General features: G+C 43.9%; 1 protein-coding gene across 2 annotated transcripts in view; it reads left to right on the top strand.

Annotated features, from left to right (window-relative positions):
• The window catches only part of LOC124711649 (cytochrome P450 6j1-like), a 38,428-nt gene that overhangs the window by 5,944 nt on the left and 13,227 nt on the right, over positions 1 to 19,257 (top strand). The window contains exons 2-5 of one of the 2 annotated variants that reach the window (XM_047241836.1): positions 3,034 to 3,443; positions 8,133 to 8,257; positions 17,631 to 17,890; positions 18,890 to 19,001. In XM_047241836.1, the coding sequence (XP_047097792.1) occupies positions 3,055 to 3,443; positions 8,133 to 8,257; positions 17,631 to 17,890; positions 18,890 to 19,001 (886 nt within the window). In that variant the 5' untranslated portion in view covers positions 3,034 to 3,054. Of the gene's footprint in view, positions 1 to 3,030; positions 3,444 to 8,132; positions 8,258 to 17,630; positions 17,891 to 18,889; positions 19,002 to 19,257 lie in introns of both variants that reach the window. The other variant, XM_047241835.1, reaches the window with a different exon arrangement.

The raw sequence follows: 19,257 nt of genomic DNA, 5'->3' as shown, positions 1-19,257 counted from the left end.
TGATTCGCAACTGTGTTCCGACCTTGAACTGTGGCCTTACGCGATTAATCATATCGACAAGCGGACGAGCGGCTCACTGAAACTGCATCTAACTCCGCTAGGAACTTTAAGGCATACGACGAAGGGTACTTAGCCTAACGCTATCACCTCCCCACTTCCCATTGTTGGTGAGCATCCGTGAGAGCTCTTGTCTGTAGTGACTGACTCATCTAGAAACGTTCGCTCTCGAAATATTAACAGTAAACGACGGCGTCACCCGCAACGCTTCTCGTGTATCGTCTTCCACTAGAGTTGTATCAGCATCTCTGTGACGCTTTCGCACAAACTAAACGAACCTGTCACGAAACGTGCTGCTCTTCTTTGGATCTTCTCCATTTCATCTATCAGTCCTTTGAGGCATGGGTGCCAGACTACCGAACACTATTCAAGTACCGGTAGAGCGAGGGTTTTGGTATGCTACGTCATTCGCGAGTGGAATTCTGAGGATTCTTCTAACGGATATCCTTCTGGCATCTCGCTTTCCTGTGATTTGTTTTTTGTCGTCGTTCCGTTTTCAAATGATCAAATGTGTGTCAGATCTTATGGGACTAAACTGCTAAGGTCATCAGTGCCTACGCTTACACTCTATTTAACCTAAATTAGCCTAAGGACAAACACACACACACCGCCGGCCGGAGTGGCCGTGCGGTTCTAGGCGCTACAGTCTGGAACCGAGTGACCGCTACGGTCGCAGGTTCGCACCCTGCCTCGGGCATGGATGTGTGTGATGTCCTTAATTAGTTCTAAGTTATAGGCGACTGATGCCCTCAGAAGTTAAGTCGCATAGTGCTCAGAGCCATTTGAACCCTTTGAACCAAACACACACACCCATCCCCGTGGGAGGACTCGAACCTCTGCCGGGAGCAGCCGCACAGTCTATGACTGCACCGCCTAGACCGCTCGGCTAATCCCGCGCGGCCGTTCCGTTTTAAATAGTTCCGTACGCACACATTATCTGATCAAAAGTATCCCGGTACTCCCGTGTACCGTCGAATTCAACACCAGATATCACAAGATGCGGGTCTGCCAATACGAAAGGAGGTACGAAGTGTTCTGTTGATAGTAAAGAACCAGTGGCAGCAGAGTGGAGCTGTCAAGAGAACTCAGGAACTTGGAATGTGGGCCAGCCATTGGATGACACCTGATTAACAAACCAAACAGCGGCATTTCAGCCCTTCTGATGCCACCCAAGTCGACTGTTTGTGATGTAATTGTGAAGTGTAAACGCGAGGGAACAGCCACAGCTAAACCACGACACGACAGATCTCATACAGTGATGGACAGGGATGGTCGAGCATTACAGAGGGTGGTCAATCTAAGCAACACTTGAGGTAGTATAAAGATCGACGCAACTTTGCAGTGTATTGCCAATGATGTAGGACTGTGAGACGACCTTGAGGTGCCTATTTCCGAGACGGTCACTTTAGTGCAGTAGTAGTGGTGCAGGGTAACCTCCGAAATGCACCGTACAGCGGCTTGTGGAGTATGTATATAGATGGAGATGTAACGGTGATTATACACTACTGGCCATTAAAATTGCTACACCACGAAGACGACGTGCTACACACGCGAAATTAAACCGTCAGGAAGAAGATGCTGTGATATGCAAATGATTAGCTTTTCAGAGCATTCACACAAGGTTGGCGCCGGTGGCGACACCTACAACGTGCTGACATGAGGACAGTTTCCAACCGATTTCTCATACACAACGTTGCCTGGTGAAACGTTGTTGTGATGCCTCGTATAAGGAAGAGAAATGCGTAATGTCACGTTTCCGACTTTGATAAAGGTCGGATTGTAGCCTATCGCGATTGCGGTTTATCGTATCGCGACATTGCTGCTCGCGTTGGTCGAGATCCAATGACTGTTAGCAGAATATGGAATCGGTGGCTTCAGGAGGGTACTACGGAACGCCGTGCTGGATCCCAACGGCATCGTATCACTAGCAGTCGAGACAACAACCATCTGCACGAACAGTTCGACGACGTTTGCAGCAGCATGGACTATCAGCTCGGAGACCGTGGCTACGGTTACCCTTGACGCTGCATCACAGACAGGAGCGCCTGCGACGGTGTACTCAACGACGAACCTGGGTGTACGAATGGCAAAACGACATTTTTTCGGATGAATCCAGATTCTGATTACAGCATCACGATGGTCGCATCCTTGTTTGGCGACATCGCTGTGAACGCACATTGGAAGCTTGTATTCGTCATCGCCATACTGGCGTATTACCCGGCGTGATGGTATTGTGTGCCATTGGTTACACGTCTCGGTCACCTCTTGTTCGCATTGACGGCACTTTGAACTGTTGACGTTACATTTCAGATGTGTTACCACCCGCGGCTCTACCCTTCATTCGATCCCTGCGAAACCCTACATTTCAGCAGGATAATGCACGACCGCATGTTGCAGGTCCTGAAGGGGCCTTTCTGGATACAGAAAATGTTCGACTTTGCCCTGGCCAGCACATTCTCCTGATCTCTGACTAATTGAAAACGTGTGGTCAATGGTGGCCGAGCAACTGGTTCGTCACAATACGCCAGTCACTACTATTGATGAACTGTGGCATCGTGTTGAAGCTGCACGGGCAGCTGTACCTGTACACGCCATCCAAGCTCTATTTGACTCAATGCCCAGGTGTATCAAGGCCGTTATTACAGCCATAGGTGGTTGTTCTGGGTACTGATTTCTCAGCATCTATGTATCCAAATTGCGTGAAAATTTATCACATGTCAGTTCTAGTATAATATATTTGTCCAATGAATACCCGTTTATCATCTGTATTTCTTCTTGGTGTTGCAATTTTAATGGCCAGTAGTGTACGTTTTGCTCTTTGTCTATACACGCTATTGTGTCAAAGCATGCCGGCGTATCTACAGAAGCGGAGTGGTCAACAACCTGAAGGGTGGGTGGGGAGGGGAGGGGAGGAGAGGGTTTGTGCATCGTAACGGCCTACAGCGCTGACTGTGTGCGTTCTCTTGTCTGCAGCAGCAGCCGGACCGCGGGACAACCATGGCGCTGGTGACTGGGAGCTGGGTGCTGGACGGCCTGCTCGTGCTGCTGCCGCTGCTCTACTGGTACACGACGCGCCACTACTCTCTCTGGAGGAAGCTCGGGGTGCCCTACATGAAGCCGACGCTGGTCGTCGGCAACATGGGCGGCGTCGTGACGGGCCGCCAGCACATGGGGGAGCCCATATACGAGTGCTACCTGCGGGCAGGGGACGAGCCCTTCATGGGAATGTTCGCCTTCGATCAGCCGCTCCTGATGGTCAAGGACCCCGAGCTCGTGGGCCGTGTCTTGGCCTCAGATTTTTCCTCCTTCTACCGGCTGAATTTTACCATACCGGAAACTGACTACTCCGTGGGCGGGCGGTCAATCTTCGCTGTCAACGGTCCAAGTTAAGAAGTACAATTATTTCAGTTAGTTTGCACAAGTCACAGCATCAAAACGATGCCGAGCAAAAGTTTTGCCCAGAATGCTATTTATTTATAAGCATACTTTAAATGGAAAAATTACAGTCTACTTGAGTATTCTAAATGGAAGACTTACACGTGTATATTAGTAATCTAAAATTAGGAAAGATTATTTATTTTCGTCCTAAATGCATACAGGGAGTTTGTTTTAACTTGAGACAACCCAAAATCTCGAAAACGACAGATGGTTTGAAGAAACATTCTAGGTGTAAAGCTAATACGCATTAAAGACATGTGTCTGTGCTACAACCAACCACTTCATAACCGCCCCTCCAGCATGGGTGGGGTCAACTTTGTATTTTCAAACGGTATACAGCCCATATTTTCTTCACATTCAGATTATACGCCAAAATATATGCATTGCTTACTCAACCCTTTATTTCTCACTCGTAGCAGATGCCGCTGTAATCGACACATATCAAGTGTGCCTGTTTTTGCAATTGACAACCGAGGTTCAGATGGCTCTGAGCACTATGGGACTTAACTTCTGAGGTCATCAGTCCCCTAGAACTTAGAACTATTTAAACCTAACTAGGACATCACACACATCCATGCCCGACGCAGGATTCGAACCTGCGACCGCAGCAGTCGCGCTGTTCCAGACTGTAGCGCCTAGAACCGCTTGGCCACCCAGGCCAACCGAGGCATTTGAGTCTACGTTTCATTTACGACGTATTATGTTGGTGCATAAGTTGGTAGCGCTTCTGTTTTGCATCTTGGTATCCCGGTTGCTAAGGGTTCATTTATCGATTGTCCTTTGTTATTTGTAGGTCACTGCTTCTATTTCAGTTTACATATTGTCATTTTATCATTTGGAAATAGTGAGTGGGGGCTGTGTACGCTATAAAATAGTATGCCAAGTGGATAAATCGGAACATTTCCGACATCTTCTTCGGCGACAGCAATGGAGGCAGCCAGACACATTTTCGACGTGTGTGGGGATAACGCCATTGGACAGTACGTGGAAAGAAAATGATTTTCTCGTTTCTAGGAGGTTCGTTTTGACTTTAGTAACTCTACACATTCAGGAAGCCCTTGGGCGTTTGATGAAGGTCGTTCCATCGCCTTAGTCCACAATTACCCACGTCATTGTACTCGAGAAGTGGCATATGTGATGAACTGTGACAATTTCACCTTCGTGCGGCATATTCAGGCGACGAGGAAGATTAAAAAATCGGCACCGCATGCTCTAAGCCAAAATCAGAAAAAATTGGCGGGTGGCCATATGTGCATCTCTGCTTACTCGTAATCAATTGCTTCGTGAACAACACCTATTATTCCTACCCTGTATCGTTACTGGTGACGAGAAATGGTGTATAGGTTAGTTACGTTTAAATAGTTCTAAGTTCTAGGGGACTGATGACCTCAGACGTTAAGTTCCACAGTGCTCAGAGCCATTTGAGCCACAGTGAACTTCCCCAAGGTGTAATCATCACCCCTGACATCCATTTTAACAATTGAGACGACTTGCGACGTAATCCAAGAACAACGGCCAGGAAGACTGCTGAAGTGATGCTACTCTGTGGTGACGCCCGCCTACATTGTGTTAAACTGACATAAACATTATAGAAGAGGTAGGTTGGAAAGTCATTCCGCACCCACGTTATCCACGTGATCATGCGATCTCAGATTGTCATCTTTTCCGCTCTCTACCAAGCAGCCTTCAAGGAATTTCCTTTCCGGACGAAAAGGCGCTCCGAACATGGCTTGACAGGTTCTTCTCTTCAAAACCAGGTGATTTCTACAGCAGTGGAATCGGAAAGTTACCCAGCACTGGCAGATTGTTGCAAATAGTGAAGGAGAAGATATCATTGACGACTAAAGTCTGTGTTATTTGTATGTATTGTGTGTATTTAACTAATGGGAAACCTACGAACTTGTGTACCAACCTAATAAATGTAAACCTTTGTGTTCTAACGGCTGATATTTGTGTTCAAACGTTACTTGAGTGTCACAAACGCTATTGTACAGTAGTTAATAATATGGGCTGAGATTGACGTTTATGGCAAATAAGCTACATGTATGGTAACGTAGTTTTCTGTTCCCTGCGAAGTTGACAGTGGTGACTACCGAAACCGTCGGAATGCTTGATTTCGGTGGCCGCCCTCGAACCCCACCATCAGATTGACTGATTTCCGTATGTGTTTCCATCCAACGCCGTAACTCTTGTACTTGCCGCTATGCGACTATCGGTGGAATAAAATGTTCAAATGCGTGTGAAATCTTATGGGACTTAACTGCTAAGGTCATCAGTCCCTAAGCTTACACACTACTTAACCTAAATTATCCTAAGGACAAACATACACACCCATACCCGGGGGAGGTCTCGAACCTCCGCCGGGATTAGCCGCACAGTCCATGACTGCAGCGCCTTAGACCGCTCGGCTAACCGGCGGAATGAAACAACAACCATTGTAATAAGGTAAAATGTCCATAAATTCAGTGACAGGCGCAACTGTCATGGATAGTCACCTCAATGGTGATAGGCAAGGGCACTCACCAAATTCAAGCATTCAGTGGTGAGAGGAAAGGGGACTGGCCAGAATTAAGCAGTCCAACGGTGAGAGGCTAGGGGTCTCACGGATATCAAGCACTCTGCTGGCAACAAAACCATTACATTGACATCGGTGTTCCTGGATCAAGGGAAATGTAGTTTGTAACCAGACATTGAAACGACTAACCATATTGTACTGTAGAATCACATTTGAGATGCTAAAGTAAATTTCGAGTATCAATATCAACCGTTGTAACACAAACGTTTATATTTACACCGCAAATGAAATGTAGAATTAAACGTAACGGTTCTCTTTTTCAAAATCAGCATACTTGATATCTGTCGATTACGGTTCCACCTAGCGCAAATGGGAACCAACGGTCTGAGTAAACCGTACGTATACTTTGAGGCAGAATCCGAATATGCGATAAAAATTGGTGGTTCCCATTTGAAAATACAAAGCTGACCCTGCCCGCCAAGCACGAGCTGTGGTTAGGAGGTGGCCAGTTGTAGCACAGACTGATGTTCCCTTTGCTAATATTGAATTTTCACGTAAAACATTGTTTTCATACCATGCGCCAGTTTCGAGGTATTTAGTTGTCCCAAGTTAGAACAAACACCGTACATGAAGTCATCTACCGCATAATACTTTCTCTGGAAGCATCTTTTATCACATTAAACATGTTGATGAAGTGCTTACAACCAGATGAATAGACACAAGTAACGTACAAAGTAAGGACCAATACGTTTCTGCAGTGTTAAACACCGGCATAAACATAAATCTAGTTGTTTTTGTACGGATATCTGTAGCCATAAACGGTTTACACTGAGATAAATTCAGTAGTGGAACGATTTTAATGTAAATTCATCTAAATTTTTAATTCTCTGTTCTTAAGGTGACTTGAATAAGTTACGTCATCCGAAAGTTATATCACTCCAATCGCTAAAATGTTTTGTTGAGATAAGATAAAGAAAGCTTATATCACCCTAATGCTGAAATGTTTTGCTGAGATACGATAATGCCATTTAGGCTCATACGAGCTTCCAAACTGTTCGAAATCCAATTTGCCACAGGAGTACAGAAGAATTGAAATAATACATGCAGATTTTCGCCCCGTAACCTATTAACAGAGCTTTGATATACGTTGTATTCATTTCAGTGTGTACTGGTTAAGTGTCGATCACAGAGCAAGGGGAAATCGAAATTAGAAGTAATCGGACATGGTGTGCCACAGGTTAAATATTTTGCCTCCTATTCTGTTTCTGATTTACCATACATAAACGACCTTCCGTTTCAATTATCAGAAACTGTAAATTTTGTCCTTTTTGTAGATATTGGAAGGTCGGCTTAGAGTTAGGGAATGTAATTAAATGTTTCAAACATAATAAAATGTGTGAAGGTAAAAAGATAATCGTTAGATTTACACAGTTTAATATTGGTCATAGAAATCCACAGGTTTTAAAAATAGTCTACTGAAACAATGAAATAAAAGCAGTACGTACTCGTAATTTTAAGTTTTTCCACAACTTATGCATCTTTGCCTATGGTCCACATTACAGACTCTACAATTGTGCAACTTGTGCGTACAGTACTTATTTTTTCTGTGTTCTGATAGAACTGTTAGGATGAACTCCAACACATCATTGATGCTCTGTGTTCCTGATATAGTATCTGTGCTTCTGCAGTCTGAACTATTGCCAGATTTAATCCTCATCGACCCATCCACATAGCCATTTTGATCACGGCCAAAAGACATCTAAGATAATGGAAATAGCCCGTTTATCCTATGTAAAAATAACGATAATATGTGCGTTATGTTCCTGACCTCATTATTCGAGTAGATTGTTTCCTACACTGATCGACGCATAAAAAAAATGGGGCACCCACGGTGGGTGCTGCACTTTTTTTGTTAGGCAGTATATACCTTACTATATGAAGTAAGCAAAAAACAGGAGTACACGTAGTGTTTCCGCCCAATTTTTAAGACTGAAATGAATATGCGTCACTTAGGATAGAAAGCTGGCGAATTTCTTCGACATCTATCCCTTGTTATTTGTTTAGAAGTAAAATCTGGTGAGGTATGTATGAAGGTGTAGTAAAAATGTGTATCCTCCGACAGGTGGAAGATGTTACGTAATGTGTTGACGCCAGGTTTCACTTCCGGCAAGATGAAGCGCATGTTCCACCTGGTCGAAGAGTGTGGACAGGAACTGGTTGAGCACCTGACAGCCGCTACGAAAAAAGGTATGGCTGTTTTGTTATAGTAATTGTTGTTTCTGTTATATTACTATATCGGAAAGTTGCTACGATATAAATGAATCAACAGAAAGATATGGAATATAATGTGAACGTGAGCTGTAGTTTCCCAAAATGGATGATTTACATACAAAGTGCAAACCAACGATAGTATCAGCTGATACGTGACACCACGCCCGGGTTCCCGGGTTCGATTCCCGGTGGGGTCAGGGACTTTCTCTGCCTCGTGTTGTGTGATGTCCTTAGGTTAGTTAGGTTTAAGTAGTTCTAAGTTCTAGGGGACTGATGACCATAGATGTTAAGTCCCATAGTGCTCAGAGCCGTTTGAACCGTTTGATACGTAACAATCAATTGTTGGCCTGACGTGTCTCATGTATATTTCCATAATTTATTTAAGTTCACTTGGTTCGAGTTCGAGCGATGTCAGTTGATTTATGCTCATGTTTATAGCAAGCAACCTCTGTGATTTTGGCGATTAGGCTGTAAATTCTTCTTACTTCTCTCTCTGTAAACTTGTGGAAGCTGCAAGCAATTCGTTCTGTAATTTTCTTGGAGTTAGAGAATCCCAGGTGAACGGCGAGGCTGAGGTCTCATACGGTCCGTTGGGACGAGAACCATTTTCGCTTAGGAACCAGAAGGTAACCCGTGTGGCTGACCGCTTAACCATGGAGACAGGGCAATATCTGGGCCTTGCGTCCATCCTGCTGCTCGCTGCATAAAAATTCACTAAGTACACCTCACACTATGTGAGGCGTGGCCGTCTTCTTGAGAAAATCGGATAACGTGGTGACGAACACCCAAGTTTGGCCCAACTTGCAGATTTAACAAGCCGAGCCAGCCGACCGTAGGTGTTGACGAAAGAACTTTGTTCTCGTGATGGAAAGTCCTTCCCATAAGAGAGTAGATTGGGACTGCAGTTACAATGCTCTACCGTGAGAAACGAGGTAGCGCAGCTCTTCATCTACAGTAGTCATTTAACTGAGGGACTGTGAACGCTACTTTCCATAAAATCCAAACGTGGATGGGTTGTTTGGGGGAAGAGACCAAACAGCGAGGTCATCGGTCTCATCGGATTAGGGAAGGACGGGGAAGGAAGTCGGCCGTGCCCTTTCAAAGGAAGCATCCCGGCATTTGCCTGGAGCGATTTAGGGAAATCACGGAAAACCTAAATCAGGATGGCCGGACGCGGGATTGAACCGTCGTCCTCCCGAATGCGAGTCCAGTGTGCTAACCACTGCGCCACCTCGCTCGGTTCCTAACGTGGAGTCCAGTGCATTGGCTGTTGAGCAAACACGACTGCAGAGAAGGGATATCAGACAGAATTGTTAAGAATTGCGTTCTTCTGCAGGATAATATTGCAAAGCTGTTACTAACTCAGAAATTGTCCGTTTATTTACTACTGTACCACTTGTCGGAATATTGAAAAAGCAATTTCACTGGCTCGCAGGAAGTTGTGCAGTCTCAGAGGTAAGACAACAACAAACAGGGATCATATCTTCCTTGGCAGAAGGTGAGTCGACACTTCTCCGGTGGACAACGTGGAAGGACTTCTTCCCCACCAGGCACAGTCAGCAGCAGATCATGGGACACACTGCCTTCTACTCAACGACTTGCAGGGTTTAATGAGACTATGTGAGTTTAGGCAAACTGATTTCAAGACGTAGAAATAAAAATAATCTTTCGGTTTGACGCCACTTCGGCGACTTGCGCGTCGATGGGGATGAAATGATGATTATTAGGGCAACACAACACCCACTCCCAGAGCGGACAAAATCTCCGACGCAGCCGGGAATCGAACCCGGGCCCTTAGGATTGACATTCGGTCGCTCTAACCACTGTTTTTTTTTAATCTCATTTTGTTCGACATTGTTCGTTGCATTTGTTCGGGGCGGACGTCCCATGACACCCGTTCAAGTTCGCTGTTGGTCCTTTTACTTAGTTTCTTGTATTACGGAGGGCAGCTAACCCTCTGACCCAACACGATGAGATACCGTGCCAGCTAACCACTCAGCTACCGGTGGCGGACGACGCAAACATGATGATGTGAATGAGTAACTGTTGCAAACCTTTACAATCATGGAATATTTGAGGGTTCATTAACGATTTATTCTTCGTTGTAGTATGCATATATTAGGTAATCACTCTTTCGGCGTCATTATTAGGTTGGAGCACAACTTTTTTTCTTTTGTATGTTGGTATTCCGGTTGCCAAGGGTTTATTTGTCGACTGTCATCTTTCATTTGTAGTTCACCTTTGCTATCTGGGTTCACATATTGTAATTTTGTTATTTGGGAATAGTCAGTGGAACTGTGAGCGCAAGAAAATGTAGTACCAAGTGGAGAAATCGGACAATTTCCTAGACATTCTGCTGTTTGAGTACAATAGGAGGCAGCCAGAAACATTAGCGTCTTGTATGGTGATCACGCCACTGGACAGAACACGGCAATAAAATGGTTTTCTTGCCTTCTTGCCTTGCCATTTTGACATTAGTGACCCCCATATTCTGGAAGACCTTAGAGTTTGACAAAGAACGTTTCGACGTAATAGCCCACATTGATCGATATGAGTGTACTCGAGAACTGGCAAATGTAATGAATTGTGATCATTCCTGTCGTGCGACATTTGCATGCGATGAGGAAGGTTCAAAAACCGGGAGAGCGTGTGCCGCGCGCTCTAAACCAAAATCACAAAAATCTGCGGGTGACCTTATACCTGTCTCTGCTTGCTCGTTGTCCATTGGCTCGTGAACAACACTGACCATTACTATCTCACATCGTTACTGTTTATCAGAAATGGTGTCTTTATGCTAATATCAGAGAAAGAAGGGTATGGTTAAGCCCAGACAAAGTAGCAATTTCCTGTACAAAGACATTCGCGTATACACGAAAGATAATTTTATATATCTCATGGAGCAGCGACGGTGTGGTGTACTGCGAAGTTCTTTGCAAAGGTCTAAGCGTCACTGCTGACATTTATTGTCAACAACTGAGGCGTCTTGGAGCCCACGTCCTTATGGAGCCACCACTAGCTGGCTCACTGCCTTGCTGACAACCTGGATTCGTGGCACTGTGAGGTCTGCACCATACATGAGCTTTAGCATCAGCACTCACCAACTGAAATTGGGACTGTCTGACCGGATGTGAAGGCATTGCTAATTACGCATATAAAATTTTTTTTCGTGATTGTCTTTAGATTTCTATTCTTTTTCTTTTGTTCATATGGGCATTTCTAATTGTTATAACATTCTTCTGTAATTTTTAAATGTGAAGATGTAATTGTGATTATTTCGTTTGCCAATGGATAAATATGTGTCTTGCTTTGTACCTGTGGTAAAGTTTGCAAAGTTCTCTTTTGGAATATTATTAATTGTGAAAAATGCAGTCAATAACATTTATAATGATCTACGTAATTTACGATAACGATATAACATCTATAGACAGGGGACAGCGATAGTGATATCGATAGTCGAAAGGTTGTTGAGTATTAGAGGGGATGGTGCATGGTGTGTCTGTGAAGCATGCGCGGAAAAATAGTACTGTGTTTTATGAAAAGCATACGCAATGGTGTGGACAGTGATACCGAACTATCAGATTGTTAATTCTCATTACCACTGCGGCATGTAATGCCATCGCCAGCGAACTTTGAGAGCAAATAAACCGGACTGTGAAAGTGCCGCTAACGATACTTTGTTGTGGGCGACACGAACAGTGCTTTTATGCGAATTAACTTTGCTGGTACTGGTTTGGGTGGTGAAACTGTTGTCTATCACATTCTATCAAGCCGTCAAAGTGAAGACTTTAATTAACTGTGCAATATATATGACTTTCAGTGACGTTGTCGAAGTTTGAAATGCGAGAACAGAGTGGACATCGTTTACGGTGTGCTTCACACACAAGAACAATTCTATGAACTGTGTATTCGTGGCTAAGACTATATGAATGTGACGAACTGTGTAATTATGGACGATAGCGTCACGGACAGGGCATAAAGTGTAAAACGAGCGATGTCTACGTAATGTACTTTGAAAGAGAGGACTTTTCAACAACGGTCGTATCCTGTCGTCTTGTGGTTTGTTAATCACCACGGGGTTAATGATACAGCTGTGCCGGAACTTTATTACTTTATTTGCGTTTCGCCGGAGAAGATTAACGAGCGGAACTGTCTGTATCCTTCTCTCATCATCGTAACCCGCCGACATCGTGCTGCCCAACGCAACGCTTCGTATGCAACAAAAACTTAAAGAGATTTCGCCGAACGCGATCCCCTGACCTAGAAACTTCCTTTCTCTATTAAAAGTATAAGAATTACAGACTCTATTCCAATAAATTCTTTGTGTAGTTTATGTTTGCTTTCTGCTAACGAAAATAAAATTACAATCAGTGAATTAAAAGTTGCCTGGTAGTCATTGTTGAAACACCAGTAAATATAAACTTATTCCTGTCATTAGAACTAATTCTCCTTGCATGTTAAAATTATTGTAATTATTTTATGTAGTTTTATGTATTGTTGTGGGACTAGATATATGACAGTGACTAATAAGAGTATTTTGTCGCGAAATATGGCTTCGCGCGAAAATTACGGCGACCGCCATAATTGCTTGCGTTCTGACCAATAACGTAAAAGCTGCTATTACCGCATTTTCTGACGTGAGCGTGAATTATAAATGTCAGCTGTCAAATCACGTAGGGACTGTTTACCCAGTAATAAAAGTTTTTGATATTGTATTGCTAGGAGTCGTAGTATTAAGAGACACTGGTTATACTCAAAAGTGGGTAGATGTATGGTGAACCCCCCCAGTGTTCATGCAATTATTAACAGTATTGTGTGTGATTCACGAAATTTTGTCACTTTTTCTAATTTCTTTCAGATATTGTGTTAGATGTCTTTGAAGTTTCAGAGAATATATACACAATTTAGTTGGTTCAGGTTAATTTCAGAGCAGTTTCTCGTAAATATTAGAGTTTTCAGTTCGTAAACAAAGTGGGATCGTGACCAATTGAGAAGTATAACAGAGAGTGTGGTTTTCCAACTAGAATTTTGGATAACTTCACAGTTCAGATTTTGATGATTATTTTTCCCGTGGGTTGAGGTCATCACACGGGCCACCATTACCAGGCGTCTAGAGTCCAACCAATATAGTCAGCAACCTGGAAGAGGCGCTGTAGGCGATGTCTTGCTGTTAGCAAAGGCACTTCCGTCGGTCGTCTACTGACATCGCCCATTAAAGCGACATTTCGCCGCACTGTCCTAACGGATACGTCAGTAGTATGTCCCACATCGATTTCTGGGGTTATTAATTTAGGTTTTGCTCGAAAAATGTCCGGTAGCACTGACAACTCTACGCAAACGCACGGTTCTCGGTCGTTAAGCGAAGGCTGTTGGCTTCTGCGCTGTCCGTGGTAAGAGGCAGTGCCTGAAATTTGGTATTCTCGGCACACGCGTGACACTGTGGATCTCGGGGTGCTGGATTCCACAACGATTTACGTAATGGAATGTCCCGTGCGTCTGGCTCCATCTACCATTCCGCATTCAAAGTCTGCTAATTCTCGTCGTGCGGCCATAATCATGTCGGAAATCTTTTTGCGTGAATCCTCTGAGTGGAAATGAGAGCTCCGCCAATGCACTGTCCTTTCATATGTTGCGGACGTGATACTATCGCCATATGTATTTGTGCATGTCGCTATTCTATGAGTTTAACTCAGAGTGTATTTCTTGTACTGAACCCATGTTTGCAAAATGTGATACTTACACATTAAAAACCATGTCGTCTATTGTTATCGAAATTGTGTTGTTATGCAATCGAGTTGATTACATCCTGGCACGTACATGAGACCCCAGCGTAATACTTATAACTTCTATGCCTGTGGGTAATGCAATTCTCTGATTGAACACGATTTCGCTATTAATAATGAGGTTTTTTAAAAAGCAAGGAACCTTCCTAAACACTGATGACAAATTTTTAGAATAACGTTTTTTCAATGTTGCCTTTCCCAGACTTTTCTCCTTTAAATCACTTTGTCGGTGAGGCACTGAATCTATGAAGAACTCACGTACAGATTATATTCCCAGTATGAAAGGATACTTGTGAGTGAGCGCTTCGGCTTTTATCTGGAGGATTCGTGTAACAACGTACGCACTTTCACGCTCAGATATGGAACGTCTTCGCTTCTGTAAAACTTGAAGCACCGAAGAGGGGCTAGCGAGTTTACGCAGCCTAAGCAACACTGCGGACTCTTATTGTGTGGCAAGAGGAACGTGTGAATTGACGTTTTAGAAGTGTACTTACCGGATATTGCTTTATTATCTTGTTGCAATGAGAAAGAGTTCAGTCAAGAAGAGAAGTAAGCATTTATTATGTTATAGAACAGAAGAAAGTTGAAGATTAGAAGGGTAACTAATAGAGTTGTAAAACTATCGTAGGCCAACGTAGGCTATCATTAGTAAGCGTAGTGTGTGTGTGCGTGTGTGTGCGTGTGTGTGTGTGTGTGTGTGTGTGTGTGTGTGTGTGTGTTGGGGCTTATGGGCGCTCAACGTCGAGGTCATCAGCGCCCTGACACACATTAAAAGAAACGAATGTCGACAAATTTAGTAAAATGGAAGCATACACGCAAAGAAAGCGTGAAAAGATGCAAAATGCTGTATAAGAAAATAAAACGTAAGGAAAACGAAAAAAGGAGCGTCAACCTGTTCCTGGTAGCTTTGATCAGTAAATATCATACCCGCAATTCCTGAACGTTCTGTGTGTTGCATAAATATCGGGCGTTACCTCATAAACGATTGCCTTCTTCGCATGCGGAATCAATGTCTTACTAAATTCCCCTAAAACCCGAAAGCGGTGAACTGTCTAGAAAGGGAGTGAAGATATACACTCCTGGAAATGGAAAAAAGAACACATTGACACCGGTGTGTCAGACCCACCATACTTGCTCCGGACACTGCGAGAGGGCTGTACAAGCAATGATCACACGCACGCCACAGCGGACACACCAGGAACCGCGGTGTTGGCCGTCGAATGGCGCTAGCTGCGCAGCATTTGTGCACCGCCGCCGTCAGTGTCAGCCAGTTTGCCGTGGCATACGGAGCTCCATCGCAGTCTTTAACACTGGTAGCATGCCGCGACAGCGTGGACGTGAACCGTATGTGCAGTTGACGGACTTTGAGCGAGGGCTTATAGTGGGCATGCGGGAGGCCGGGTGGACGTACCGCCGAATTGCTCAACACGTGGGGCGTGAGGTCTCCACAGTACATCGATGTTGTCGCCAGTGGTCGGCGGAAGGTGCACGTGCCCGTCGACCTGGGACCGGACCGCAGCGACGCACGGATGCACGCCAAGACCGTAGGATCCTACGCAGTGCCGTAGGGGACCGCACCGCCACTTCCCAGCAAATTAGGGACACTGCTGCTCCTGGGGTATCGGCGAGGACCATTCGCAACCGTCTCCATGAAGCTGTTCTACGGTCCCGCACACCGTTAGGCCGTCTTCCGCTCACGCCCCAACATCGTGCAGCCCGCCTCCAGTGGTGTCGCGACAGGCGTGAATGGAGGGACGAATGGAGACGTGTCGTCTTCAGCGATGAGAGTCGCTTCTGCCTTGGTGCCAATGATGGTCGTATGCGTGTTTGGCGCCGTGCAGGTGAGCACCACAATCAGGACTGCATACGACCGAGGCACACAGGGCTAACACCCGGCATCATGGTGTGGGGAGCGATCTCCTACACTGGCAGTACACCACTGGTGATCGTCGAGGGGACACTGAATAGTGCACGGAACATCCAAACCGTCATCGAACCCATCGTTCTACCATTCCTAGACCGGCAAGGGAACTTGCTGTTCCAACAGGACAATGCACGTCCGCATGTATCCCGTGCCACCCAACGTGCTCTAGAAGGTGTAAGTCAACTACCCTGGCCAGCAAGATCTCCGGATCTGTCCCCCATTGAGCATGTTTGGGACTGGATGAAGCGTCGTCTCACGCGGTCTGCACGCCCAACACGAACGCTGGTCCAACTGAGGCGCCAGGTGGAAATGGCATGGCAAGCCGTTCCACAGGACTACATCCAGCATCTCTACGATCGTCTCCATGGGAGAATAGCAGCCTGCATTGCTGCGAAAGGTGGATATACGCTGTACTAGTGCCGACATTGTGCATGCTCTGTTGCCTGTGTCTATGTGCCTGTGGTTCTGCCAGTGTGATCATGTGATGTATCTGACCCCAGGAATGTGTCAATAAAGTTTCCCCTTCCTGGGACAATGAATTCACGGTGTTCTTATTTCAATTTCCAGGAGTGTATAAAGGGTCAGGTATCTGCGAAACATTTTTGTTCTACATAATCATCCTCCTGTCTGTTACTTAAAAGTAAACAGTATTTATAACAAAACTAAAATATTCGCTGTTTAATTCAGGTCTCATTCGAAAACTGTTGCTTTGTACGTTGAAACAAAGGGATGTTGTGGTAAAAATAAAGAAAGCAATGCAACATGGATTTATCATATAGCACTAGAAAATGCTATTTCCTCAACAAAAAGATAAAAGTAAAAAAAAAAAAAAAATACGAAAAACAAAGATATATTACACGTTGCTTCAATAATTCGTCGAATGTATCTTCCTGTTATTCATAAATATATTTCACATTTATCATTAATACGAGCAATCTCCTGCTTTGATCAAGATGAAGAAAGTTTTATTGAGTATAGAATAACAAATTATACATGTTAGTGAACGTAAACTGTACTTGCATCAAAAGTAATTGCTTTGGTTACGTGAAAGTGCAGAAGTTAGGGGGTCAAATAATTTTTGTTACTTGTAAAAGGCAATTTATATTCGATAAGTGTATGAAATACGCTATAGACTAACAATGAATGAGATGTGGTTCTGATTTTGTGCAAAACACACAACCAAACAAACAAAAATCAAAGAGATATCGTCGACTTCCAATTTCTCTTTTACATGTTCATTCACATTGATATTTCTTTTCCTACTAATGATACCAATACGACCGGTAATCCTACGACTCACTACGTCATTTATGTTGTGTAACTGAACAATGGAATCGTAATTTAGGTAGGGTGCAACTCTAGTAACTAATGAAAAGATACTGATTCGAATGTGAAGAAATAACAAAACTTAAAAGAACGTATCATTTGATAGGACACATCCTGAGGCGTAAAGGAGAAGTGAATTCAGTAATTAAGGAAAGTGTGTGAAGAAAAACTGTGACGAAGACCAAGGGCCGATTACAGTAAGAAGGTACAAGTCGTTGTCGGTAGCAGTAGTTGTACAGAGGTGCTTGCACAGGATACAATTGTGTGGAGACCGCATCAGACCAGCCTTCAGACTGAAGATTAAAACTTGTTGTTGCAGACAGCAACGTGGATGTGCAGGACCTGATGGTGTGCTACTCCATTGACGTGGTTTGTTCGACGATTCTGGGTGTGAAGGGCGGCGCTCTGCAGGACCCTGAAGCCCCCATGCGGCAGAGCATAAGCAAGATCTTTCGGGACGACCTCGTGGGCCGTCTGGCCCAGTCTATGAGCTTGCTGGCGCCCAAGCTGTTCGAGAAACTGAACGTCAACGTCTTCAATAAGGAACTCGAGGATTTCCTTTCCAAGACCACTCAAGAGGTATGACTTCAAAAAATGAGTTATTACAAGTCTTCGATTGCCCAGCATCTAAATTCTATTATATAATGTTATGCCTGAAGTGAAAGTATTACGTAATCAGCATACGAATTTCATAGTTACACTGTTTGACATGCTATTTCAATAGTGATGGTATCTCCAATGACATATTAACCATACAGATGTTTGTCATTTTGTGTAATTGGTAGACTCTAAAATCTGGTACTTGTCTTTGTTGTTATCCTCCCCTTATGATTGTTGGCACAGGCTTTGTAATTTTATATAGACAATCTACAAAGTTCAGTTTGGTTTATAAATGTAGCGCCTGTTCCTAAATAACGAGGGATTTTTTAAGCTCTTTCCTTCTGCATTATTCCACAGTAAACAAGCAAACTCTTCCACAGTAATTAACCAACTTTCACATTAATACAACTTCCTAGAAATGCAAAAACATTTCTGTTACAACTGATAAACTTCTCGTCCTGCCAAGTAAGAGATAGAGAAACATTACAGTTATAAGCAAAGAGTCTGAGCATTTAGATAACTAGATTCGAAATTATTGAAATACACTTTACGCAGATGTGCATAACTATTACAAAATTTAGTGAAAACTCTGTTGCAAATAACTTTACAAAATTAACATTTATGCTTTTCCTTAATTAAGTACAACGTTGTTCAATTCATATCAAATGAAAGGAGTAGAAATCGATTTACACAAAGTTATTTTTAATAAATGAACTGATTTAGACCCACCGTGTCAAAGGGTTCTTAATACGCATATTTGAGCTTAACTGCATAACAACTGAAACGCTCCAAAAATTTTGCCGATTTCAATTTAGCTTCGCATCGAAATTTCATATATCTTTTCTTGAACAGCTGACTCCCCAGGTGTGAACTGATAAAAGCAGAGAGATTTCAGACAGGTGCTGTTTCGTTTATAGCCACTGTATGGTGTGACGTTACCATGTCCGCTTTCTGAGCTTTTTCTGTCTCTGTTTGCAGACAATGGACTACCGCAAGAAAAACGGCGTTGTGCGAGAGGACAGCATCGACCTGCTGATGCGCGTCCTTGACGAGTCGAAGCGCATGGTGGACGAGACTGGTCAGGAATTCAGTACGTACTCTCCTGACACACCACAGTATGCCACTTCTGCTATATGCGGAAAACAATGTTGGAAATTCCTGTTTAGCGCCTTGAAATTCTAATGTGTAGGAAAACTAATGTACAGGTATGCGTTGACCTTGCCATTCTTTATCTTTTGGTGACCTATCAGTTTGCTGGTATATAGCTTTGAACAATTTTTCAGCCCCAATCTGGCAAGTTATTTAATCTGGTGTCCTCCGTTAATAGCACTATACCTAAATCATTT

Source organism: Schistocerca piceifrons, chromosome 8 (assembly GCF_021461385.2).
Source record: "Schistocerca piceifrons isolate TAMUIC-IGC-003096 chromosome 8, iqSchPice1.1, whole genome shotgun sequence".
Lineage (NCBI taxonomy): Eukaryota > Metazoa > Arthropoda > Insecta > Orthoptera > Acrididae > Schistocerca > Schistocerca piceifrons.
The sequence above is the reverse complement of the archived record's forward strand: the minus strand, read 5'-3'. Positions and strand labels throughout refer to the sequence as shown.